A 27,845-nucleotide genomic window follows, 5' to 3' on the forward strand; every position below is an offset into this window, starting at 1 on the left:
TGAACATGAACGAACAATTCATGGTATATCTCTAAGACCGAGCATTTGACGCTCTACAAAAATCTATTGTCGTATAACAGTTCAACTCTACCTAGTAGAGACAATTATACACCCAATAATAAGCCTCCAATAATTGCACTATTGCAATCAATGAGAATGAGATCCGTGCGTGATATTGACTCTGATACCAATTGTAAGAGCGATCACTTATCGCTTTACCAAAAGCTCGATAACGATGCAACTCAAATATTTTAAACGTATGCAGCTCAAACACCACGTTCCGATTGTTTTACTTTAACACGAACAATTATTGAACCAAACAATAGCTCCCTTTCAAGGAAATCCTTTTCTTCATGATCTAGAAGGAATTAACTTAGGGTGTTTTATGTTTTTTCGATATTTGGCGGGAGCGATAATTGTAATGTAATTGACATTTAGTTATACAATGCTGAAAGTTTAATTTTATTAATTTAAGCTCTCGATCAGTATATATAGCAATTCATGACTTGGTGCTCTAAAAGCCATCTTAATTACTAATTTATTTGCAAATATAGTGGTAAATTTATGACTTGTACAGTTCAAGAAAAGATCAATTATTTCCTCTTCTCTGCTATTTTATCATAAATTTCTTTGTTCAAAAGAGGACCTGCTGTTTTTTAACCGTGAGTAATTAATTGCATCGTATGATTGGCAAATTGTCCAGATCCTTTAATTTGATTTGTATGTAAAAATAAATAAATAAATGGTATATGTTTATGTCATTTCAATTTTTTCAAACTTCACAAATATAAAATAATAGATGAAATATTTTCGGAACAGAGATTTGATAGAAAGCATGCCATATATAATTAACCCGAGAAAAAATCCCATTAGAGATTATTTATAGGAAAAATTATAACTTTGGTCTAAATTCGATTTTGGTCTTCTAATTAGTCCAAAATAGGTTTTAGTGTGATAACTTGACTTCTTTTACGCAGAGTATTAAATTTATTGTATTCCTAGTTTTTTCAACAGAGATTCAGCTTTTTACGCTAGATAAAACCAGATGTGCATGCAATGTCTGAAAAACTCGAGGGTCGATTTAATTAATTATTTTCATTTTTATTTTCGCTTCGCAGAGAACAGAATGAGCAAATTACTCAAAAGTTTGGTACATATATTATCCCAGAGAAAATTCTTTTTAATTTTAAATTCATACTACTAGCAGTAACAACAATATTGACTTTGTGAAATTAATCTGTGATTTGTAATTTTAAGTTTACTTTGATTCGCTAAGTACTGTATTATGTGGATGTATATATATATATATATATATATATATATATATATATATATATATATATATATATATATGAGTTATGAGAGCGTGCATGTGTGTGTGTATAATGGGGTTAATGTATACGTTTGTTTTCCGCAGTGATGGTGGTTCAGATGTTTGCTTTTTAATTCACTGGTGAGGATCGGACGTCATCGATCAGTTCCAAATTTGAGAGCAAGACTTGATTTCATCATATGCATACTTTATTTTTCGCAGTTTCCATTATCTTTAAACCCTCTGTCAGTCGTTTCTCTCTTTTTATTTTGCCTTCTCTGGGAAACTATACATTCTGTCTTTCGTGTGAGGGTTTGCATACAAGTACGTACGTACCCTTTGGCTTCATCCAAGCTCCAACACAAACAAACGCTAATTTCGATATTCTATCATTTCTTTTATATGTATGGTCTAAAATCGTTTATAATCGGACGACGACGTCTGGGCTAGCTCTCGATCGCTTTGATGATGCGCTACTCAATACAAAGAACAAAGACAGATATACATGCATACATGGATGCATGTATTCAATGATTTCATCATCAGCGAGGTTCTAAAAAGCATAAAGCGTCCCGAAGCGCGGATGTCGAGCTCCAAGCTTAAGCGAGATTAGCACAAGCTTAAGCGTGAAAAGCGTTTTTTTATCTTTAGCGTAATTGTAATTATCTCAAACCAATAAATAGATAAATTAATACATAAATATGATAAATTTAAGTCTTATGCAATAATTCTCATATTTATAAAAGCATAAAATCTCAAAATTACAATCTTTATTTGTTTTTGCAACAAGATCGCATTAAAATATGCTAAATATTTGTCAAATAATTATCAGACATGCTAATCATGATTAAAATTAAAAATAAACATCTAAATTATAAATTTAATATATTATTTTAAAATAAAAGACATACCTTCAAATAAAAATAAAAATAGATGCGATTAATTATACTTAAGCACACTTAATTAAACATCTTAATTACGCTTAATTCGATCAAACTACAGTTTAACTGCTTTTTTCCACTTTTCTCTGAAGCGGTGCGTTTTTGTCGAGCTTCAAGCTTAAGTGTGCTTAAGCGAGCTTTTTAGAACACTGATAATCAGTGAGATTCAAAATTTTAGTTGCGAATTAATTTATCTATTGGGTTTTAGTTAGATACCATTTTAGAGAAATATTACGCAAAAAGTTGAAATTGCATTCATGTTATATCGATAAAATATTAAAGCTCCCAAATAATTCGTGAACTGTAGAACAAAATAATTTAGTATCGAGTTCGGATCGAATTCGATATGTTCATTTATGAATCAAATATTTTTAGATTTGACTCGAAAGGCTCGCGAACCAAATCGATTCGTTTGACGTCTAACTATTTATGTGTATGTGTACTTGGAAAAAATCATTAGCTAACTATTAAAAAGCAAGAATATATTTCTTGTTGTATATTTCTATTAAAATGAATCAAATCTATGGTATTAAAAAAGTTGGATTTGTGGTAAATTTCCTATCCAATGTTTCGATCATTAATCTAAATTATCCTTGTTTTAGTAATTTTATTATTGGGTTCTAAAACATCTTAATTGACTTGTGTAATTGAAATGTCGCAAAAATATATTTTCATTGTCAACTATATATGAATAAAACACAATTTTTATAACATGCAGATAAAGTTGTAGAATATATAATGAATATATATTTTACATATGATCTACATCAAATGATTTTGTTTTTCCCGATGTAGTAAGAAGTGCTTGCTTCCAAAATCCATAAACCACACAATCCATCATGTTAAATCATTAAGAATTTGATTGAAAATTTAAGCGGAAACATACTTGAAGCCATAATTCTGAATTCTTTAGAATATTTCTTGATCTTCCAAATCTACGCACTCTTTTATTTGAAAGATCCTTTAGTTTTCTCTTCTGAACTATTTTATCAATGAAAGAAAGAATAGGGAACATGATTGTGCGCAATCTGGGAGCATAACCAATATATAGATAATGTCTATCATTATCTTTTGATATTTATGTTTTAGCTCATTATAAAAACAGAAATTACAATTTGTCTCTACACATTAAATGCTCACAACATGTTAGATATATTAATTAAGCTCAATAACCAAAATTTAACCGATCACTTTAATTTTGGGCTTAATTTAATAGACAACTCACAATGCATAATTACTCACATATAAGCTCATATAAATAAAATTAATCTAATTGTTGCTTCCATGTGCAATAAATAAATGACATAATTGTGTCTAATTTCAATTATCCCACATTAATTTTTTCCAACAAATGAACATCTCCTTGTACAATTAAAAAGAGCAAAGCTTTGAGTGTGTACTCAAGATACATATTGTAAAATCCAAGAATTTTAAGTTTTATCATTTAAGTTTTATCACGATAGTATATTTTGGATACCAGGATTTATCTCATTTTAGGATGTGAGATTTGTAAGATTTTACCAAGATTAAGTGAATAATAATATCGTGTATATATTATTTGAAATTGAGCAGATAAAAATCCAAGAATTGAGTTGATATTGAAATACCGGGATAAAAATCAAGCAAGAGATAATAAAATCCCTAGAATTCGAAATTAAACAGTGTATATATATTATGCAAATTTCGAAAATTAGGGGATGGAAGGTTTAAGATTTCGAACAATATCACAATTATATCATGATTCTGGATTAAGATTTGATTCAGAGTTCAAACGCACTATAACTCTCGATCATGATAGCAGCCAACCCCTATAAATAGAAGGGCCCTGTAGACTCGAAAATCATACCTCATATCACACAAAATTTCGAAATTTGTGCCCTAGTCTCCCTAGGATTTTCGAGCACAGCGAAGCGCTACCGCCGTCTAGCCGCCGAAGAGGAATTTTCGAAAATTCCGGTGCAAGCAATCCTAGCTATTCACGTATTTTTCATCAAGAATTCAAGGTAAGTGGGAAAATTTTAAAATTTTGGTTATGTGTTTTCTTTTTAAAGAAAAAAAATTCGGTCGAGCACCGTCTACGTTTTTTTTTAATCTTGGTACGTTTATACGTTGGCACTGTGAGAATTCCCTGAAAATGGGCGGAATTCCAACATATGGCCCTTAACAGTGAGATAGAACTGTTTTATGGCCTCGCCCCCTTAGAGGATCAAAACTTAGGGACTGATATCAGTAAACCATGAAAGGTGAAAAATCACAGTATTACAATGATATGAATACGATGTTACGATTATGAAAAGCATGTTGTAAATATGTGTTATTTTCGAAAATATTGAAAAAAATTTATGTTGTGTTCGATATCTTCCACTTGCTAAGTAATTCCCAAAATACTCACCCCTTACAACCTCCCAAGATAAATCCGAGGAACAGGTGGAAGAAGAGGAATCTGAACAATTTTGGGATGGTGAACATGGGTTATTTTTGAGATTTATATAATGAATGATTTCTTTTGAATGTTAGCAATTTAAATTTCATGTAAGACGTTTCCGCAATTATTTATGTGAATTTAATTTATTCAATTGTTAAGACTTGAGTTTTTGAGATTTATGATTAATAAACTGGTTTTCGGTGTATACTATGCTACGAGGCTGGTTGTTTTCAATTGTGTGATTGTTAAACGACGCCGGTGTCAAGTCCCGAGTTTTGGGGCGTGACACATATTTTCCTAAGGTTTTCTTTATTTATTACAATGTTCTGAACCAGATAATATCACATCAAAAACTCAAGAAATAATCATATATAGAGTTAGTACTTTTTTCTTTTTATATATTCAAACAGAACAAAATCTTTTGGTCCAGATAGATCAGAGGATAGCATCAGAGCACCGCTTCAATGATAGATCAAATTATCGAGGTTCAAGAATTATCATTGTACAATAACTTATTGTTGCACCTTTACTCAACCTTCGTACCAGTTCGACTCAAAAGATGAAGAAAAATGGTTGTTGAATTAAAATTTGCTTTACAAGCTTGTCGTCTGGTTGATCAGCTTAAGTTAGTTAGGGCTTGTCATCTTGACTGACTAAGGATGCTATAAGTTTTAATTTGAGATGAGTTTTTATGACATAATTGCAATATCTTATAGTAGAATTATGAAGCCCCAAAATTCTAAGAAAAATCATTAATGTTTTTGAAGTTGAACCATGTAAAAGAGTGAGCAAGACCATAAAAATCAAATGCCAAAAAATTTGAAATATTTTGAACCATAAAAAAACGCATTGAATAGCCAATTTAATGGCCTATGAAATAGCCACTAAACATACAAATCATGGATGATTATAGTCATTTACAGCCATAAATTTGAGGATAATGGCAGCTCCTCTTCCGTTTCCACTTCATTGCCTTATAAATAGAATAGAAAATCATGTAAGAAGCCACACTACTAAACCACTAAAGCCACACTTCATACCTTACTGTCATAGTTACATAGCTTTAAATCTGATCTCCACTATTCAAAATATAAAATCTTATGTTTTGAATATTATATTGAAAATTCAGAAAATCTATCAGTTTAATTTTTGTATATAGTCTTCACAAGTAAACTACTCAGATTTTATGCGAGAATATCATATCTACTGTTTCTCGTCAATAAAATGATTCAAACAACATAAAAACCTGATCTACTCTATTCACAATTTAGTTCCTTTACTTGTGAAAGTTATGTCGGAATTTAAGCTCGATCCAATAGTTCAATAAGACGCAAACGTCTCTAAAAAGAGACTGAATTTCTTGTGACAAAATTCCAACTTGTTCCTCTGAATTTTTGGAGCATAATTTTGTGAGTAGACTTTCTATTTTAACTTGATATATGTGTTTTAAAACCGACCAACATATATGTATTATATGTGTTTAAAGTTTGATGTCTGAAATATATATGTTTGAAGCACTTGAACTTTGTGAACTAGTAGTAGAAATACATATTCTGAACATGCCTTATTGCTGATTTTTTACCTCACTCCTTAGAGGAGATAACATATAATGGATCTGATGTCAGTTACTCATGAAATTCATAATTTGTTCAGGACAAAAACTTGTGTGAGACGGTCTCACGGGTCGTATTTTATGAGACGAGCCTCTTATTTGGGTCATCCAATAAAAAATATTAATTTTTATGCTATGAGTATTACTTTTTATTATGATTAGCGGTAGGGTTGACCCGTCTCACAGGTAAAGATTCGTGAGACCGTCTCACATAAGACTTACTCTTTGTTCAGTGCATAATTCTGATTCTTTTTTATTCTGGAAAATTAAAAATATATATGTATATATCTATATTTATTACTGTTTTTGTTGGAAAAATGCTTATAAAGGCTGGGAGGCTGCTTACTAAGTGAGGACCATATCTATCACCGTTAAAAACGGGGTGTGGATAGCAATACAAGCACTACATACCGCCAAAACAAAGAAAAAATGAAGATCAGTTAGAGGATGAAGAACAAACCTAGTTCTGGGGCTGATAAAGAAATATAAAACCGATGTCAATGTTTAAATTTCTTTTTCGTTATCAATTTTTTTTCAAGTTGTATACTTCCACGTGTTTTACATTTCGCTGATGTAAAATACTCTGTGATTATTTCGGAGTTGTAAAGACAACATTTTCTATTCATGAATGATTTGGAAATTATGTACTTCTGAGTCTTGTTGTTTTACAATTATATGATTGTGAGACAAGGTCAAATGTCTCGATTCGTATAGTTCAATTTATTTCATATTTCGTTATTTACCCCGTATGTTTAATGACACATTTTGATTTTATGTAGAGGACTTTACGATTTGGAGAATTGGTAAAAAGGTATGTTTATCACATTTGATTTCCAGACAGAGTTGAAAGAGAAGACCAAATCAAAGAGCAAAAAAGACGTGGCCACGTCTTGTGATGATAATTCAGCTGCCAAAAATTACAAGGAGAAAATCTAGATAAAATATTATCTATTATTTTATATTTTAGGAATTAATTAGGGTTAATTAAGAGTTAGTGGGCTTTTAGCTTAAGATTTTAGACCCAACCAATTTCTCTCCATCAAACTCACGTACAAAAGAGGCGGCAACAAGAAAAGAATTCATTCCACAACCATTCCATCCTCCACAAAAACGTGAAAGAAAAAGAGGCGCACAAGAAATAAAGAAGATTGGAAAAGAATTTCTCACCTTCTCTCCAGAATTTTAGGCTAAGTTTTACTTTTGATTCAAGGGATATTTTTACTATTTCGATTTATCGCTGTGAGGCTTTTTGCACTCTAATTTAATATTCGTGTTTTGTTCAAGTATTTGTTGATTTATGATTTATTTATATGAAAGTTGTATGTTGATTAATCTGACAATTTAATTCGATATATAATTTTCTACTGCTATCCATGAATTCAGTGATCCGTAATTGTCATGAATGATTGGAACATGAGTAGCGATAGATTAGGAGTGTTGTACTATCATAGCATATTTAATCTAAATAAATCAACGAAACGCGATCTATCAATTGCAGCTATCTCGGTTGTTAGATTTAGGATTAACTGTTTTCACAAAACGAAAATGCTATTTTTAATTAATATGGAACGCTATCGTGCCCAGTTAATTACTGATAAGTTTTGACTGGATGCTGGGTTTGGTCAATTATTTTAGGAAAACACAAGAATTTTAGCGGCTATCCCTATAATTCTAAAGTTAATTGCTTGTAATTGCATGAATAAATATATGTTAGCCGATGAACAGTGATACAATTGAATAGTAGAAATCCCTTGAATCGAGCTTAGTAATATTAATTTACATTTAATTAGTTATTCATCTTGATTTTGTTATTTCTTCTTGCATGTTAAATTAGTTCTAGTATTTTATTAGTTTTTATCAAACAAATCCCCCCTTTATTTGCATTTTACTCGAAAGAAATAAATCTCTCGTTCCCTGTGGATTCGACCCTACTCACCATTGCACTAGTTTTATTTAAAAGGGTAGGAATTAATTTGGTGGCACAACGACAGCACACCAGTCTCCTGACCCTTGTCACGGGGCATGACAAGAATCCTTCTGACAACTGAGGTATGAGATACATGAAGGGATTTGGTCATTGAACTTCCAAAAGCAAATTTATGTGTGTGTATTTATTTTCTTTTAAGCCCTAAGCATGGTTTGTTTATTTTAATTCAGTTGACATCAACTTCCGCATGCACATAGTACATTATCCATACTAAGATTATAGCACATTTTATTTGGATTTGTTCATGTTGTCGGTAATTAAGTCTTGCAAAATAAAAAATGAAAAATGTACAAGTAAAATGATCAAAATTATAATTTTTTCCTATTTTAATTTCGGGAAAAATGATTAAAATTAAAATTTGTACAAATTAGTTAACTAAAACCGTAAATCAATAAACAACATGACCAAAAATATAAATTCTCCCATTTTATTCCTAGATATCATTCGTACTGACGCAAAAATCCAAATATGATTATAATTGAACTCCTAAATCCCCTTGATTAATTAATTTTTTTGTTCACATAATTTAACTTACATTTTATATAATTACACTTAAACAAGCTCGAACGATGAACATAATCATGTTTAATTTTGTGAAAATATACTTGCAGTGGAAAGAGGGCTTGAAAAAACACAAACCCTAACAATTATCTACACACACTAGTCAGGATTAACAAAGAAATATCATAACACTTTATTTAGTTTTAGTAATTTAATTTATTTTATTTTTATTTTTTTTAAAAGGTGGTCCCTTGTTACAACATTAATCAATCTCCCTACGTACGTTGTTTCCCTCTGTCCATAAATATAACACTTCTCTTTCTCTCACACACTTTCAGGCTGTATTTAAATGCTTTGAGCTTCCAAAAGTTGCAGAGAATTCTTATTAGAATCCCATTTGTTTTGTTTTCTTTCTGCTCCCTTTTGCTCTGAGAAAATATGGAATTCCCGATCGTGGGTGGATTATTTTGAGGAATTATTTCCACTTTTTCACCCAAGAAAGAAGCATATTTTTAGATTTATATATATATTTCAGCAAGTTTCTTACTATCTTGTGTAGAAGTTTCACAATTTTCACACAAGATTATGGATATAAGCCATCATAAATTGAGCAACTCTAACACTTGGGAGCCATACAACGTCATGGCAATGGAAGACCAAGCCCTTCCCCTTCATCTTCAAGATCACCAAACCCTTTTTGATAATAATCACACACAATGGTCGAGTTATCCTGCGATTCTCCAAGAAACGTCAAATAATTCGCCACCAAGCCAGTTTTTAGCTGCTCCGAGTTTCGTCGGGGTCGACCAGAATGCGAATTTCAAGCTAGAAGTAGATCAAGAATCTGAAGGGCTAGAAGAAGAACTAGGAGCCATGAAAGAAATGATGTTCAAGATTGCATCAATGCAGCCAGTCGACATCGATCCGGCCACGATCCGTAAACCTAAAAGGCGCAACGTTCGAATCAGCGAAGACCCGCAAAGCGTCGCGGCTCGTCACCGCCGTGAGAGGATCAGCGAGAAGATCCGAATCTTGCAGAGACTTGTGCCCGGTGGGACTAAAATGGACACTGCTTCAATGCTGGATGAAGCTATTCGATATGTTAAGTTCTTGAAAAGACAAATCAGGCTCCTCCAAGGTGGTGGAAGCCATCATCAGCAACCGTGCACCGCGCTCACCGACACCGTCGCTGCTACTGCAACTGACGTAGACTGGGTGGCGCTAGGAGGAACATCCTCGTATATGTTTGGAGGTAATAATAGTGATCATGGGGGAGGTGAGGAGCATCATCCCATGTGTTATAACCCTAATGTTTCTTGGTCAATAATTATAAAAATTTCATTAAAAACGCAACAATTGTGTGTATAATCTATATCGGATTAATGTTGGGATTTGATGCAATTTTTACATAATATCCAAAATCTGTGATGCATGTGATGATTGTTAAACCAAGAACAAGAAAAAGTTTGTTAGGATATAGTTGACCAAAGGGAAATCGTAATAATCAAAACGGTTATATGGATAATATTTTAGTATTATAAAACAAGGCTTTTGGCTCTCTGTTCTGAAAGTTCCTTTGTCCTAATTCCCTCCCCGGAATATTAAAATACCCGTGACGTGAGAAACTTATATGTATAGTTTATAATAATTTACAATTATTCCCCTCTGAATATATTATGTGTAACACACACACGCACGCACACCTGTCTGTGTGTGTTTCTTGCACGCTTTATATAATCATATCATATGATGAGACTTCATGGTAATCACAAAATATGATGGTTTTCATAAGAAAATCATCAGTGATCATCATTTCATCAAACCCTGTACTCCCAAATAAAAACTGCAATAAGCTTTCATTTTTAGGATTTTTGTCAGTGATATTACCATATAATCATGAATTTTCTTGATGCCTCTGCACACAAAATTATCATAGGGATTCTCCAAATCCTGGTGTGCGTGTGTGTGTGTATTTATGCATATACTTGTAAAAAGTTTTATGGGTTTTCTGGAGAAAGTTGTGTGCATATATATAAGTTTAATTAATGAAGCATGCAACCTATGGAGCATGGAATTTGATCATGTGCTTTTTCTCATCTAGAAATAGGCTTCTTAATTGAATGATGAGGGTCCGATGTACAGCTTCTCTAATTAACTAATTTCTTGGAACTCGAAAAATCTTGCTACAATATAATTAACATATTATACATCAATAAATGTATATGAACTTTTGGTTGGGATAATTTTATATAATGTATCTATACGTTATAAAAAAACGAATATGGTAATAATTTCGATAATTTTCTGTGTGTTGAAGTTAATTTCCTTGAAGTATAGAATGCACGTAAACTTGGTATTCACAGAACTAAGAGAGATAAATCAAGGTGGCGTTCTAATAGCTAGCTTAACTAATTATTTGTTTTGATTCATTTTTTGTTTAAAGAACTGAAGCAAGAAAGGGTCATGGATTGGAAGAGATGTTACGAGTTAGAAGGATTTAATGGGATCCTACGATAATTTGAGTTTACTATTTTCGTATAAATCGAATATAGATACAAAATTAGTCGTTAGAGAAAATCATCATGTGAATCATATGCAGCCGTTTGAGTACACAAATTAAAAGGAAATCAGCTTAGATTTATAACATGATCATCACAGATTTACTGGCCCTTTTAAGAGTTTGGTATGCTTAAAATTAGCCCAAATTTATATTATGTATGTATATGTTTTTTTACATTTTACATTGAGAAATGTAGTGCTTGAAGATGTGTTTGTTAACTATGAGATTGTGTGGGATTACTGCAAGTTGGAGTTGCCGAAGGAGGGATCCAATTAAGATAGCAAGAGTTGGTGGAAGAAGCTAGCTAGTAGAGTATGATTTAACGTATTCATAGAACAAAAGGTAAGTTTTCCATGAAAAAATTATTACCCATATAAATTCTATATTTGTTTAGTAAAAGTCCTCTAAGTTGTGTTTTGTTTTTTCATCCTCTAATTCGTCAAAGTTTGTTCTACCTGCACTAACTCGGTTTTTTTAAAAAAATGTATTTAGTCTTAATTATCTCACTAAAGTGATGATGTTGCGCTGGACATGACAATAATGTCTCGTGCCACGTCAATAATATCATGTGCCAAATCGGTACTTTGGCGAAATAATACTAGAAACAAAAAAAGGAAAAAAAACAAATTATTACATTAAGACCAGTCATTAACTACTTAAAGAACCAAAACCAAGAACCAAGTACTTTCTGAATAATAATTTAATACATCATGAAGTGCTCTAAATCAAGTCATAGTTATCGATCTCACAATATGGGATTTTTTCATTTAATTTGGTCTTGTTTTTGTCCATTTAAAGTCTTAGTCAAATAATTGCTATACTTTTTATTTTAATGTGTTTTCATCGGAGCGTTGAGTGGCGCCACAAATGATGATGTGCCATCCAAAAATATTTATGTGACGACGAACATCGATGATATTCTCAATGTCAAGTCAGCACACCGAAGAAAAAAGATTAAAAATAAAAAAAATGAAAGTTATTTAATTAAGACTATGAATTGACCGATAACATGATAAAAAATGGTAGGTTTGCAAGTTCTCGCCTAGGATCTGTGTAGTTTTCTTATAGATGATGTCACGCCTCGAAACTCAGGGTTGAGACAGGCGTTGTTTAACAATCACATGATCAAAACAACAAGCCTTTGTAACATAGTGTAAACCGAAACCAGTTTATAAATCATAATTCAACGATATGACCATTGTCTTTACAAAACCGAAATATAAAAAACAACAGAGTTTAATGCGGAAACGTAAAACTGAATAATAATGAACTTAAACTTAATCTAAACTCTTGAACATTCACCATCCCCAGAATTGTTCGGACTCTTCTTCCTCAAGTTCTTCTTGAAGCTTATCTGGGAAGGGTTGTAAAAGGGGTGAGTATTTGGGAATACTCACCAAGTGGTGGCATATCGAGCACAATAAAACAGCATGCATAAATTTAGAAATTTTCGTGACTTGCATACATACTTCATAATAGATGCATAACATTGACCAGCCACTGTGATTTATCTACTTTCTATGGTTTACTGACGTCAGTCCCTAATTTACTCATCTAAGAGGGCGAGGCCGTATAGCGGTTATATCCCCTACCACATAAGGGTACGTCATGGTTGGGATTCCCACCAATATACAGTCGACTCCTCACAGTGCTTAAAACAGTATGACATTCGACACAAGAAAGGAGTAGAAGAAGAACATATACTCGACCGTATTTTTAAAAACACACGAAGACTGCAAAATCGAATTAATTCTATAAAACAGCCCACTTACCGTGTCTTGGATGCTAAAAACGTGGAGTGCACAGCTTGGATTGGATTTGCTTCTTGTTCCTCGATCGGGCAACGCTTCGGCTTCGATTTCTAGCCTAACCTCGGGACGATTTTTGTGCAGTATTTCGGCTAGGGAATGCTGCTGAAAACTTCGAAAATTGCAGATAGGGGATTCGAGTTTGTGGTGTGGGAATGGCTAGGATTGATGCACTATTTATAGGGAGGAGGATGGAGCTAAATATGCTGGCTAAATCATGCCAAAATTGCTTCAAATCTTTCAATATTTTGACTCCAAATTTCCTTGTCCTTTTTCGAAAATTCAGCTACCTAAGTTGTGAGATTATTTCTTGATCTCATTACCCTTCATAAATTCGAAAATATGGTGGCTAGGGTAAGGATTTTTCTTTGTGCACAAGTTTGATGATTATTTCAAATTTACCTTGTATGCTTCCTTGTATCCATGCCTCACAATATTTTAGGTGTAGAATTTCGAAAAATGCTTGCAATATCATGCCTTAATTGTAAGGCCTCAGATTTGACAAATGTTCTTACTGTACCAAGACGAGTTTTTCTAGCGTGCTTATGTCCTCACTCATACGCACCCTAGGAAACTTCCCAGGAGGTCACCCATCCCAAAATTGCCCCAAATCAAGCACGCTTAACTTTGGAGTTCTTATGTGATGAGCTACCGAAAAGGCAAACCACATCGAATACAATACAAAAGATACGTACATCAACAAGCCACTTCTTCCGCTAAGTAACATGGTTGGATCAGTAATCAGAGAGTACACAACTATATATATTTTTCCCAGATAAATTTTAGAACATTAAAATGCTTTGTAACGCCTCAGATTCAACGACTGTCCTCACTGTCTCAATATAGGTCTTTCCAGCGTGCTTATGTCCTCACTCACACGCACCCTGGGAAACTTCCCAGGAGGTCACTCATCCCAAAATTGCCCCAAGTCAAGCACACTTAACTTTTGAGTTCTTATGTGATGAGCTACCGAAAAGAAGATGCACCTTCTTGATATGAGTAGTACATATCAAATCATTTAAGTCATTTTCAACTGTACAATCCATTACATTGAACAGTCTCGGAATCCCTCTCATTCTGGTGTGGGATCGGTTCATTCATGTTCCCTACACCTAGAAGCATGCCAGGAGCCGCTCATTGTCCGTGCAACTCATGGCACCGGCGATCACCCCCCGCCCTCTTCGGCCCCGGGCCTTACATTAATCTTTTAGATCTTGTAGGATATCTCAATCTTGTGAGTCCCCATACCAAATTTCGAATCTTGCAAGTCTGGGTATAAAATTTGTTGACTTGATAAATAATAACATTTCTAATACAAGGATTTCCAATATATTTTCCCACTTCATACCATAATCCAAGATCCTAAGCTCTTAAATAATAACATTTCTAATACACTTGTTAATATCCAAGAACCTAAGCTCATACCACTTCTTGTTATACAATATTTGAATATTGTATATTATTTAGCATTTTTATTTATACTCTACATGTCTTTTTTTTTAAAAAAAAAGATCTTAAATATAAAAAAATTTAAAGCCCTTAATTTTTTTGTAGGAGCACATTCTTTAAACTCGTTCCAAACCTAAAAATTATCGGATACAGATGTTTCCTATATGTTTATTTATTATTAATAGGACAATGTCGTTGGTATAACAAGATTCAATTCATATTTTGGACAAATGACTGATTGTATATATATTTATAGGTAGATAATGAAAATATATAATTTGAGTTTTTCTCTTTTTCCATTGCCACAAGAAAGAAATAAAATAAATAGAGACGTGAAATGAAAGATGCCGTTGGACTTGGGTTTTGTGAGTTGAATGAGCTGGTGGTCTGGGTTTCTTTTTTTTTTTTTTCTTTTTTATTTATTTATTTTTTGATAATGGGTTTCTTATAAAAATGAATAATCAATTTCACAAGATCACTCCATTGATCATAATTACTTCAATTAATAATTATTTGTGTTTTAATTTACAACAACTAGTTGTTCTAAAAGTATCAATTAATTATACATAAATCATGGCCAGATTCGACAAATTACCTGCAGGATCATTTGCGGGAAAAGTGGAAGAAGGCTCGATAATAAATTATTAGTCATTGAGAAATGAAGTGTAGTAATTATAATTAGGCCCGGCCAGTGGCTATATAGTGATTATGAAAATAAACAAAATTTAAAATATAAAAAGAATGACAAAGGTAGATAAATCCAACCAGTGGCGGAGCCAGAAATATTGCTCTGTTCGGGGTAGAATTTTAAACTTAGAGAACCTTTTAATATTTTAAATATATTGATCTACTCGGGCTACTATCATATTATTCCAAAATTATACAAAATTTACATATAATTTTTTTTTAAAATAAAGGGCCACCCGGGATAAAGCCCGGATATACTTGCATGTGGCTCCGCCACTTACTCCAACTAAGGATAAACGAATCTAATCGAGTTGAATATCAAGAGAAATTTCAGGCTTTTTATTCGATTTCGCTCTCAATTTGATGCTCAAAAAGTTAAATATATATTTTTGTCGAGTTTAGAGTTCGTCTGAAAATATTTGAACATGTTTACGAGCTATTTGAATTATTGCTCAAAAATAAAATTCTCTAAAGACTCGAAATATATTTATTTCATATTTTTAGTTACAATAAAATATTAAACATCGTAATCGGCTTGTGCGCTAATGAATAAAATAATTTAAGATCGAATTCATTCGAGTTTGTATTGAATTCGATAATATATAATATGAATAAAAGGTTTTTTTAGTCATCAAACCAGCTTGATTCGTTTACGTACACATCCAGCTACAACAATTTCTTGTTGACAAACATTTTGTGTACATGTATGGTTTGGATTTTGATTGAGATGAGGATATTAATGATGGAGTTTGAAATCTGTCTACATTTCGGACTAATGTCTGTGCAATAACTTGGTCTCATGATAGGCTTTCCTTAATGAGGTTTATTCGCACGGAAAATGATTGATTATTAAATAATTATTGTCTATGTCCTACCTATACGTTCACAAGAAGGAAAACAACAAAAAGGATGTCAAAAATTGGAAGATTGTCGTGCCCCGAACGCACTCAAACTCGCGCTAGCACGATTGTACAATGAAAGCTCAAACCTAAATTACTATAGAAGTTCACCGTAAGAATTTATAAATCTATACGTGTATAATAGTGAAATCGTTGCTATATATAGTAGATTCCTGGTTCCCACCAAAAACTTCATGCTAAAAAAGTAAATAAAATATCGATTATTATTATATTTAATAATCTTCCGATTTGCAATATCATTAATTAATTTATTCTTTAAAAATAATAATATTCATCATTATTTCTCATTTATTTATTTAAATTTATTATTTTGAAATAGATTTTAAATAGAAATATATTAATGTATCTATATATGTAATTAAAGTAATAATTCACATTAATTAAATTATAAAAGTGCAAATATTTATTATTTCATTAAAGACAAATTCATTAGAGAAACTTAAATCTACAATGACATAGACAATAATTACGAACTATTCAAGTATTTACATTTCTTTTTGTAATTCATTAAATTAAATAAATAGAAAAATATTTTAAAATTCATTACAATATATTTTTCAAGAAAAAATTATTTATAATAATGTTTTACGATACATTAAAAAATATTAGAAATCAATATTCTAATTAATCTGTTTGTCAACGTATTTACGAAAAACTACTCAAGGTTAAAAAAATAAGGTAATTTTTTTTGCCTAAGTTAGTTTGATTAAGTCTCGTATGAGACTGTCTCACGGATTTATATTTATGATACAAGTCGACTCGATCCATATCTTGAATTAAAAAAATAATAATTTTGATATAAAATAATATTTTTCATGAGTCCGATCAGATAGAATGTATGTCTCACAAATTTACTAATGAGACGGCATAAGAGTTTTTGTGAATTGTTTTAAATATTATTTATATTTAAATATATAAAAGAAATCTTATGTTTATATTAATATTTAAAAAATCATTTAAAAACATATTAGACATTTTAGAGTAAAGAAATAAATATGAAGTGTATTTTTAAAAAAAATAATACAGTGTAAATAACACTCTCATAAATGTTCGAATTCATCGTACCATTTCATTTAATTTCAATTACGGTTTTAAATTTTGTATTACTTTTATGTATTTAGTTCTTTGTACTCTCTAAAATATTGAATAAACTATAAAAAGTTTATATACTATTACATTTTTCAACTTTTTAGTGAAAAATATCATTGTGATTTTTGTATATTGCATGTTCATACATCATCATCATCATTATTATTAATTAGAAATTTAGTATAAATATTTTTTTAAATGTTAAAAAAATAATTAAAATTTTAGTCAAAAATTTCATCTAATAAATGATTTTTTTTATTTTATGAAAAATATTTGTTTATCCTTTAAATTTTTGATAGACAAATAATATATGATTTATTAATATCTTTTTATTTGTAACAGTTCTACTAAATCAATATATCGAATACAATGATAAATAATTCAATTTGACGACAGAATTGTTATCCTTATTTGGGTATAATCTTAAGAGTAGGTCTTATGTGAGACCGTCTCACCACCGTCTCACGTATCATAATCTGTGAGACGGATCAACCATACTCATATTCACAATAAAAAGTAGTACTCTTTACTTAAAAAGTAATACTTTTTCATGGATGACCCAAATAAAGATCCGTCTCACAAAATACGACTCGTGAGACCGTCTCACACAAGTTTTTGCCTAAATGGTATAAAAAACATATATAATAATTAAAGAGTGAGTCTCATGTGAGACCGTCTCACGGATCTTAATCTGTGAGACGGGTCAACCCTACCCATATTCACAATAAAAAGTAATACTCTTAGCATAAAAAGTAATACTTTTTCGTGGATGACCCAATAAGAGATCCGTCTCACAAATACGACCCGTGAGACCGTCTCACACAAGTTTTTGCCATAATTAAATATATTTTTCATATCAATAATTTTAAGTAATTATTTAAAAGTTCATACTAATTAATTAATATTATGTGCATCCTACAAATGAGATGCTAGTTCTTTTTAAACATCCAGTTTCGTGGGATGAGGTATCACAAAGACTAGTTTTACTTGAATTTCAAGACAACCACAACCCATTTTTGCCCCAATTAGGATACAACCCCGTAAGAGTGTGTGTGTGTGTGTGTCTATATATATATATATATATATATATATATATATATATATATATATATGTATGACAACGCAACTTTTTCTTTTTTTGAGCAAACAACACAACTTTAATTTCTTGTGAAATCGATATTACCCTGTATCAACCGATGTTTCAGATTGACACTTTACACACACAATATATATATATATATATATATATATATATATATATATATATATATATATATATACATATTGTGTGTGTGTGTGTATGTATATTTATATGTTTGTATATTTCATATGTTATATATTTACCGTGCTTATGAGATGACATTAACCTATTGGATGTGACGAAACATTGAAAAATAGTAAATTCAATATATGAATGTCATCTCATCGGTGCTCTTATAAGTGTGCTTTTGATAGGTGTGCACCATATCAAAACTATATATACGCACATATATTGACAATGGGGGAACATAGAAGCTAGCCGCTGAAGCACTCAAACTCTGGGGGGCCTGCAGTAATGAGTGTAGCATAAGTAAATAAAGTATATGCACCATGCCCATATATATATAGTACTTGTTAATGTGCAATACTAGCCAGCAATAAGCGTGGATATGCCTGCTGATGATTTTGGTGAAGCTGTGGTAGTAGAACTTGAGGAATGGGTCATCTGTGTTGCAATAAACAGAGAGTCAAGAGGGGACTATGGTCTCCCGAAGAGGACGAAAAGCTCGTCGCGCATATCACTAAACATGGCCATGCTTGCTGGAGTTCGATTCCAAGATTAGCGGGTAATTGTATGGATCATTAATTTGTTGCGAGAGCCACTGATTAAATTTATAATGATTGGTTGAATATAGATGTTATGTGTGCGTTCAGGGTTGCAAAGGTGCGGGAAGAGTTGCAGGTTGAGGTGGATAAATTACCTGAGACCCGACCTCAAGAGAGGATCCTTCACCGAGCAAGAGGAAACAACAATCATAGATGTGCACAGGATCTTAGGCAACAGATGGGCTCAAATAGCAAAGCACTTGCCCGGCAGGACCGACAACGAAGTCAAGAATTTCTGGAATTCTTGCATCAAGAAAAAGCTCATTGCTCGAGGCTTTGATCCCAACACTCACAATCTCCTCTCGTCTTCTTCTAATTCTACTACTGCTAATAGTAAAAGTCGATATCCTCAACAACCTTACAACAATTATTCCGATCCTATAACAAGATCAAGCTCGTGTTCTAACTTCACAAAGGATACTCCTTCTACTGCAAGATTTATAGTATCCAATGAGCAGCAGCACCACCCATCAAGATTTACCCAGCTCATCTCGTGTGGTGCCAGTACTACTACGAATACTAACACTGCTACTGCTTCTGCTGCTGACTGTATGTTGTGCTACTCCAAATCAGATCCACCCTTTGGAATCTTGAATATTGACCACAACATTAACACTGATGATTGGGATCATCATCATAGCGACGTTAACGCCGAGTCGACATTTCATAAACAGGCAGCAGATCATGATTATGACCCATTAAAGTTGCAACCGCATCAGCAAAACGATATTTCTGATCAACCGCTCTCTGGAAATCTTGAGGATCATAACTGCAGGAATATTACTGCATTATTCGATTTTGAGTTCATTGATTCTTTGCCATTGCCTTCTCCTGTACTATACAATGGATGTAGTGTAAACTCTATGGACGATCAGGTTGCTTGGGACTACATGCCTAGCTAAATTTATTCATTATAATACACGAATTCCTAATTTTACCATCAATGTATATATCAGATAAAGAGATATTACAGTGTTAATATTACTTTCACCGCAGATGTAACGACCATCATGAATTCAAATATATCCGGTTCATGTTTGACCTTAGGACAGCAAGATGATACATACCTCAGTACTTGCGTCATTTAATTTTTTTCATGTTATTTACTCCTCTGCCATTTGGCTTGTTCAGATTGCATGTATATTTAAAATATTAAAACTTTGTGATACTTCTGAGAAAAAGGGCTTCTAGAAAGCTTAAATACTTAATTAATATATATATATATATATATATATATCTTACTATTTATTAAGGTTGAGTAGGTTAGAGTAACTTCTTTGGTCTGTTTTTTAAAATACCTAAAATACCCTTCACCCCCACTCTCTACATAATAATAAAGTGTTAAAAAATAAAAGCAAGTCACATGTAGTTTAGTGGATAAAGCCTATGTTTCTTAATCATGAGGTTGGAGGTTCAATTTTTGTTTGGGTCTTTTTTATTCTTTTTTAATTTATTTTTTAGTTCATATATCAAAATTATAATGTAGCCACTCATTATTTCTTATAAATATATTTTGATCATCATTTAAATATAAATCAAATAAATTATAAAAACATATCGTACAAGCACGCATACTAGTATATATATATATATAAAGTACCTCTACTTAAAGCACTAAATCTCTACCTACAAAAAAAAAAAATATATATATATATATATATATATATATATATATATATTATTTTTAATTATTTATTGTTATTGATAATATTAATTAGAAAAAAACAAAAATGATGAATTGTAAAATCCTCCAATTGATGTATAGATTTTGTGACATTATACATACACAAAAACTTTTGTGAGACGATCTTATGAGTCAGTTTTGTGAGATAAATCTCCTATTTAGGTCATTCATGAAAAAAAAATTAATTTTAATGTCAAAATTATTACTTATTATTGTAAATATGGGCAGAGTTGACTTATTTCAAGATAAAGATCTGTCAGACTGATAATATAAAAGAAGCAGCAAAGGTTTAGAATTATTAATGTTCTTGTATGATGTAGAAAAGAATATGGTAAATGTCGTAATTGTCTTTGTTGCAATTGAGTATTATATAGAATTATATCTTTCATAAGTTTATAACTAAATCAAAGCTAATTGGTAGTATTGACGCTAATTGGTTTAACAAATAATACACGATCAATTACTTAAATTAATATTTGGAACAATGAACCATATTTGTTATTAACTTATTATTATTTCGAAAAATATTAATTATTATTTATTCTTGATCCAATGTTGGTTTTGATATTTCTTTGATCCCAATGTTGGTTTTGATAATTTCAACATATTATAATTATTTATAATATGAGAGTGCATAACACGAGGCTTCCTCTTTGCCATTGGCACAAGAAAGAATTAAAATTAAAATAAATAGAAACGTGAAATGAAAGATGTTTTCGGGTTTGGGTTTCTTATAAAAATGAAGAATCGCTTTCACAAGGTCACTTCTTACATAATTGCTTCAATAAAAAACTACAAAATTCATCTTATATATTTATAATTATAATTTAGATATTTTATCTGGTTAAATTTCAGTTTTAGTTTGTTATCTTGATTTTTTTCTATTTTGACATTTTTTTCCTCGTAGCGCTTATAAGTCACTATCATGGCACTGAATTGAAGTCGATGTGGTGCTTACGTGTGCAGTATCATATCAACACTTTCTATAGAAAAATGAATAAAATTGCCCCCAAAAAAGACCAAAACTTGATTTGATGACACTGATCAAAATTGCAAATAGATAATATAAAGACCGAAAATTGCAATTTTCCCTTACTTAAATTAATAATTATTTATTTGTATTTTATTATGCATATTTTTAATTAAATTTAATATATAGTAGTTATAAAAGTATCAATAAAATTTATACAAACAATTTACCAGGCCAGATTTGGTAAATTACCAGGATGCGATGTCGGAAAAGTGGAAGAAGGATCCATGATAAATTATTAGTAATTGACAAAGTAAGAGTAGTGATTATGGCGAGTGGCCATGGTAATTATGAAAATAAAATAAAGTTTAAAATATAAAAAAGCAGGACAAAGGTGGATAATTACTTCTTGTCGGCAAATATTTATTAATGATTAGATTGATTAACCAAGGCGGTAAAAATGGAAAGTACAATGAATTTATCGACATGATATATGATACTTCTATGGATTTTATCATCATCGACTCATCATAGAATACTTATATTGAGTGATAAATTATGACAATTAACTCAATGCATGTATCATGTGTTGGGTAGATAAACACACTACCTGTGTGGTTAGTATGAAAAAAACCGAATTTACCTTATTGTATATCTAGCGATTTATATTGATTGTTTATTTATACATGTGAGATCCAGTATGAGATTACTAAGGCTTATGTCAAGCGTTAACAAGATCGATACAAACCTTTTCTAGGAGCCTATGACTAATTATTATTCTACTTTTACCTAAGTTTCTTAAAGATAGAAGTAAGGATGATTTTTCAAATTTTTAAACAATTAATTATGACACAACTCAGGACTTTTTGGCTCATGTTAATCAAAAAATTTAACTAGGTTGTGGTAAAATTGCATGGTTTACCAGTAGGAGCTAAGATCCTTGCACTAATAAAATTCAAAATTGAAAAGAAATGGTTAATTGCATACACTATCTATGTGAAATTCCGATATTGTTAACAACCCTCATAAAAAAATAATAATATATGAATCCCTCATGTTTTCAAATCTTGATCGCAAACACCTTTATCTTATTGTGTTTTCATGGGTACGTATGCTCGAGATTTGAAAACACGGAGATATAATAGATAAAAAAATTTTTACGAGTTTTCATCAATTTTGGGATTTCACAAAGGTTGTGTATGCAACTATCCCAACAAAAAAATTATATATTTAAGTAGCAACTCAAAGAAAAAATAATATAAGTTTATACTCTCTATATCTCAAATATATACGTTTGTTTGTTTTTTTATACTGAATTAAGAAAATAATCGAAAAAATAAAGTTTACAAATAAACTTTCTATGGAATACTTGTTTAATTTATTTAACAAACAGTTGCACATATTTTCGCTCATCATATAATACTTGTATTGAGTGATGAATTATGACAACTAACTCAACCCACGTGTCTTGTGATTACACCCTTGTAAAACATAGCAAATTGCATTAGCCCAAGCCTCTAAGTTTTACTAATTCACTCACTTTTGCCCAATTCAGAATTTAATAGAAGCTTTTCACAGTGACCAAGGCTTAGCCCACCCTTCAACTCGGAACAGGAGACTGAACTCTTAAGCTAGATTTATAGAGTACTGGCTTAATAGAATCTGCAGCTTAATTATTGAACACAGTTTTCGTTGTTTTTAGTTTATCTTGAAATTTGAAGTTGTCGTTTCATCATTTGAGAAGAGCATTTTGTAGCATGAGATTGGAAAGTTTTCAAGCTGTTTCATTGCTTTTGAGCTATATCATACTCATGAAGGTTAGCGAAAACCATCAGGCATATTGCTGTTCTTCAGATTCTGTTCATTTTTAGTCATATCCTTGCATGATGGATATCGAGCTCTGCTCGGTTCACCTACATCCTTATTATGTCGGCATAGTCTAATTCGTTTGCTTTCATGCTTAAGAAAGTTTTATTTATTGAATAAATTAAGGAAGTCGTCAGTTATGGAAATAAGAGACGCCAGACGTCGTTAACAACAATATTCGCTAGCAGGGGCGGAGCCAGGAATCCGATTATATCCGGGCTAGAATTTTAAACTCTAAAATCTTTAATATTTTAAATAGATCTACCCAGACTAATATCAAATTTATCCAAATTTATAAAAAAAATTACATATAAAATTTTTACTTTCTTTTAAGAACACCCGGGCTAAAGCCCGGGTGAACTATAGTGTCCCTCCGCCCCTGTTCGCTAGTGCATATGATGATGGTGCAAAAGAAGAAGCAGAGTACTCCCATATAGTTCTCATTCTTATAAGGAGAATTATAACACTCCAGACGAGTCTTTCGAACGTACTTATATCTTCACTCACACGTATCTTAAAAAACTTCTCAGGGGATCACTCATCACAGAATTACCCCAAGCACAAGCATCCTAGGAAACTTCCCAATGGGTCATCCATCTCAGAATTACCTCAAGTCAAAAACGCTTAACTTTTAAGTTTTTATGTGATGAGCTCCTGAGAAAAAAATGAATCTTCTTGATATGAGTAGTACATATCAAATCTTTTAAGCACTTCTCAACTGCACAGTTCCATACCTGAATAGTTTTGGAATCCTTGTCCTTCCGGTGTGAGATCGGTTCATTCATGTTCTTTTCGCCTAGAAGCCTGTCAGGAGCCGCTCATTGCCTGTACAACCTCATGATACCGACGATCATCTCCCACCATCTTCTGCCACAGGCCTTACAGGAATGGTGAGAATGAGGATGTAAAACAAGGTTCTCCTACTTATGTACACCTTTAGTTCCAGGCAAACCCCGATGAGATGCATTGGCAACTTATATTTCCTTGTATTAGGATTGCAAAAGATTATTGATTTTGATTAAACTAAGAAGCTGACCCAAAATTTGGGTTAAGAAATACGAAAATGAAGGTCCCGAGAATCTCCTTCAATTTTGAGTTCATCATAAGTGAAGAATACATCGTAAAAAAATTCAAATCGAAAACTTAACCAATCGGTATCTTATAGAAACTGTATTTAATTTGGTCTTATAAGTGGATGTTCCATTTTACCTCATCATTCTTTGGATGTAAAATGTAGTTAGGTCTCATAATTTAGGTAAAAATTTGTGCGAGACGGTCTCACATATCGTATTTTATAAGATAAATATCTTATTCGAATCGTCTTACAAGATATCTACTCCATAATCTATAGGATCATTTTTTTAGAAAATTGGATAGGATATAAGTGGTTAATAATAATAATAATAATAATAATAATAATAATAATAAGTTTAGTTTAATTGATTAAAATTGTAATTAGAATTGTGATTAAAAAATAATAATTTGCTCTTTAACTACGATACTCGGGAAGGGAAGAATTGATTTATTATGAGTTTTCATTTTCTTTTCGTTTACATATGTCATAGATTATTATTTTTTACTTAAATTATTGACTAAAAATCATGTAAAGAGTAAGAATTTTATTTATTTATTTTTATAATTAAACACCAGATTAATCGAGGAAATTATTCCATATTATCAATAGGGATGTAAACGAACCAAATGAGCTATTTGAAGCTCGATTCGATAAAAATTCGTTTCAGCTCGTTTAATGAGGCTCGTTAAGATAAACAAACCAAACTCAAATTTTACAGTATTCGGCTCGTTAGCTCGTGAATATGTTCGCTGGTAAGTTCATGAGTAATCTTTTAGACTAAAAATAATAGTTTTGATATTTGATTTATTGATTTTGCATATTATTTATGAAATATATAGAAAATTCTATTAAATTTTAATAAAAATAATATATTTTTTAATATATAATTTATTTTTAATTATTTAATGAAAATTTAAATTTATGATTCATATTTATTAAGTTTATTTAAATTCGATAAAGACTTGAATAAGATCGTGAGTTGAGCTCGGCTCGATTTTAAACGAGCTCAAACATTCAAGAGTTTAACCACTCTCGATTACATCCCTCGTTATCAGTGTCGTCTAAAGGCCCCAGTTTCTCAATCTGCCATTTCTAGCCCTAACCTGAAGCATGTAAACCCCCGACCCAACTTGTATCTCTCAAAATTAGAGGAAATTATTCCATATTACCGGTTTTAGGAGTTGGGCTTTGGAATTTCAATTTAAGGATTATATGGAATTTGAACATGGCGGCTTTGCAGGGATCCAATCGGGGCTTCGGCAATTAGGCCGAAGCACCCGCGAGTTATCGATGGATGAAAGCATTGGTTAGCCCAATTATCCGAGTCTGTCTTCTTGTACGAGCACCATAAAGCGAGGTTCGCAACTATTTGTGCAATTGTATATATCAATGATACATCAACACTGAAACTTCATGATGGAAATGCATTCGGTTGCATTTTAAACTTTTATGTTTACAAATTATTGTTTTGTGTGTGTTATTGTGAATATTCATGTACTACAGTATTTGTGCTTGATGATGGATGACGGAAAAATCTCCTTCATAGCATGAGCGAACTGAAATAAGTATAGATGAATAGGCCATTTGTTGATGTTAGATTGAATAGATTTCAGATTTAAAATATATGCTTTGCTGGGTTCTGGTTTCCGTTCCTGGGAACAATACAAACAGGGAGGAACAGTTTCATCTTAGTTTAAGATGTTCAATCTTTTTCCTCGCTCTTATTTTACTATTTTATGTTTTGTGCTTCCCTTCACTAAAATTATGGTCTCTGTTAGCAGCTCATCCTGTGTCCTCTCTCCAATGAGTAGATGCAGGGATGCATTGGGGACACTTCATTATCACTACTCTTGGAGGTTCTTAAATAGGAGATAGACTAGCAAGCACGGATGGAATTTTAATCTCCTGTTCATGACATACATGGAGATGGGAATATGCAGATTGTAATGCTTGAGGATTCGTGAGTACAGAGCGATGGTTCTGCTTAAAAGATGTTGTCAGAGTCAACGATTCCTAAAGACATTCTCAATAACTGGTCTTGTTCAAAGATATTGTCAAAGTCAACAGTTCCCAACAACGCATTATGACTATGTCGGCAAAACTGATATGTGGAGGCTTATCTGATGAAAGAACACTTTACAAATTCCCTTTTTTGTATTCTAAACTTTCTGCTGTTTATAGAAAATTTGTTCACCTGGCAGGAATGAAGTTTCTTTTCTTGAAACTGTAGTGGGACATTCAAATAATTGATTTTACTCCGCTCATTTTGAGTTTTTTTCTGACCTTTAATGTAATGTTGTGATTAGTTGTATTAAATTACTTTGAATAATGATCACACTTATCGAAGAATTTAGCAGTTTTATTTAATAGAAAATTATAAGATAACATCTTAAAAACGGATCTTCTCAATCTAACAAGGGTTTAGAAGGAAGACGAGATTTGGCTAGACTTTTATATCATGCACGTGGCTCTTATTCAGTGTTAAATCCTAGCATTGATTTCTTCCGAAGCAACTTCATTGTGAGAGTCCACAAATAAAAATTGGTATATCCTTAGCTGGAAGGAATTAAGTTCTATGAATAGTGTCCGTGATTTCAAACTATAAACAATCTGTTCAGATTTTGAATGTTTTTGTTTATAGATTTTGTTAGGATTAGTCTTTCTAATATAGTATTATAGTTGCGTTCTGAAGACCATTTCGTCATTCGACTAACTTTGTTTATTTTAGACTACGGTCCATTTGTTGACTCGTGTGAACTCTGTGTGTTGCTGGAATGGGACAAGTCTGCTGCTCCCGGTCCACGTGGTCACTGGTCCTCTCTTTGTAGGCCAAGAGGTTTGAATTGGTTGCTTCATGGTGTAATGATTTTTAAATGTTGATTTGGGCACACATTATTGTTTGGAATGGTCATTACTTACCAGGAGATATACCAGGTATGCTCCTGCATCATTATAGAATCAAGAATGAAAGTTGTCCTTGTTTATGTTAAGTTCCAGATGTCAACATCATTTGATATAAATCGATGATTGTTCATCAGAAAGTTTCCTGTTAGATTTGGGCTCATAGTTGAGTATGGTTTTCTGATTTACTTT

General features: G+C 31.8%; 2 protein-coding genes and 1 long non-coding RNA gene across 3 annotated transcripts; all 3 read left to right on the plus strand.

The window, feature by feature from the left end:
- Positions 1-9,420: 9,420 nt before the first annotated feature.
- LOC140805623 (transcription factor IND-like) lies at positions 9,421-11,614 on the plus strand. Its single transcript, XM_073161881.1, has 2 exons — positions 9,421-10,054; positions 11,535-11,614. Exons 1-2 carry the CDS (start codon positions 9,421-9,423, stop codon positions 11,612-11,614), a joined length of 714 nt encoding a protein of 237 aa, XP_073017982.1.
- A 7,198-nt stretch (positions 11,615-18,812) lies between these two features.
- Positions 18,813-20,147, plus strand: LOC140804695 (uncharacterized). The gene is made up of 2 exons (XM_073160790.1): positions 18,813-19,117; positions 19,206-20,147. The coding sequence occupies exons 1-2, from the start codon at positions 18,988-18,990 to the stop codon at positions 20,057-20,059; spliced, it is 984 nt and encodes a 327-aa protein (XP_073016891.1). The 5' UTR covers positions 18,813-18,987; the 3' UTR covers positions 20,060-20,147.
- Positions 20,148-25,802: 5,655 nt separating this feature from the next.
- LOC140805982 (uncharacterized) lies at positions 25,803-27,101 on the plus strand. Its single transcript, XR_012112426.1, has 2 exons — positions 25,803-26,109; positions 26,534-27,101. It is a non-coding gene; the product is annotated as an uncharacterized lncRNA (long non-coding RNA).
- The last annotated feature ends 744 nt before the right edge of the window (positions 27,102-27,845 follow it).

The sequence above is a fragment of the Primulina eburnea genome, chromosome 11 (assembly GCF_022965805.1).
Source record: "Primulina eburnea isolate SZY01 chromosome 11, ASM2296580v1, whole genome shotgun sequence".
In the NCBI taxonomy this organism is placed as follows: Eukaryota; Viridiplantae; Streptophyta; class Magnoliopsida; order Lamiales; family Gesneriaceae; genus Primulina; species Primulina eburnea.

Bases quoted from the DNA above. Each gene is read 5' to 3' on its own strand.
- LOC140805623 (XM_073161881.1), top strand. From the start codon at position 9,421: ATGGCAATGGAAGACCAAGCCCTTCCCCTTCATCTTCAAGATCACCAA. The intron at 10,055-11,534 runs GTGAGGAGCATC...TGAGAAATGTAG, and splicing joins TAATAGTGATCATGGGGGAG to TGCTTGAAGATGTGTTTGTT.
- LOC140804695 (XM_073160790.1), top strand. From the start codon at position 18,988: ATGGGTCATCTGTGTTGCAATAAACAGAGAGTCAAGAGGGGACTATGG. The intron at 19,118-19,205 runs GTAATTGTATGG...GTGTGCGTTCAG, and splicing joins TTCGATTCCAAGATTAGCGG to GGTTGCAAAGGTGCGGGAAG.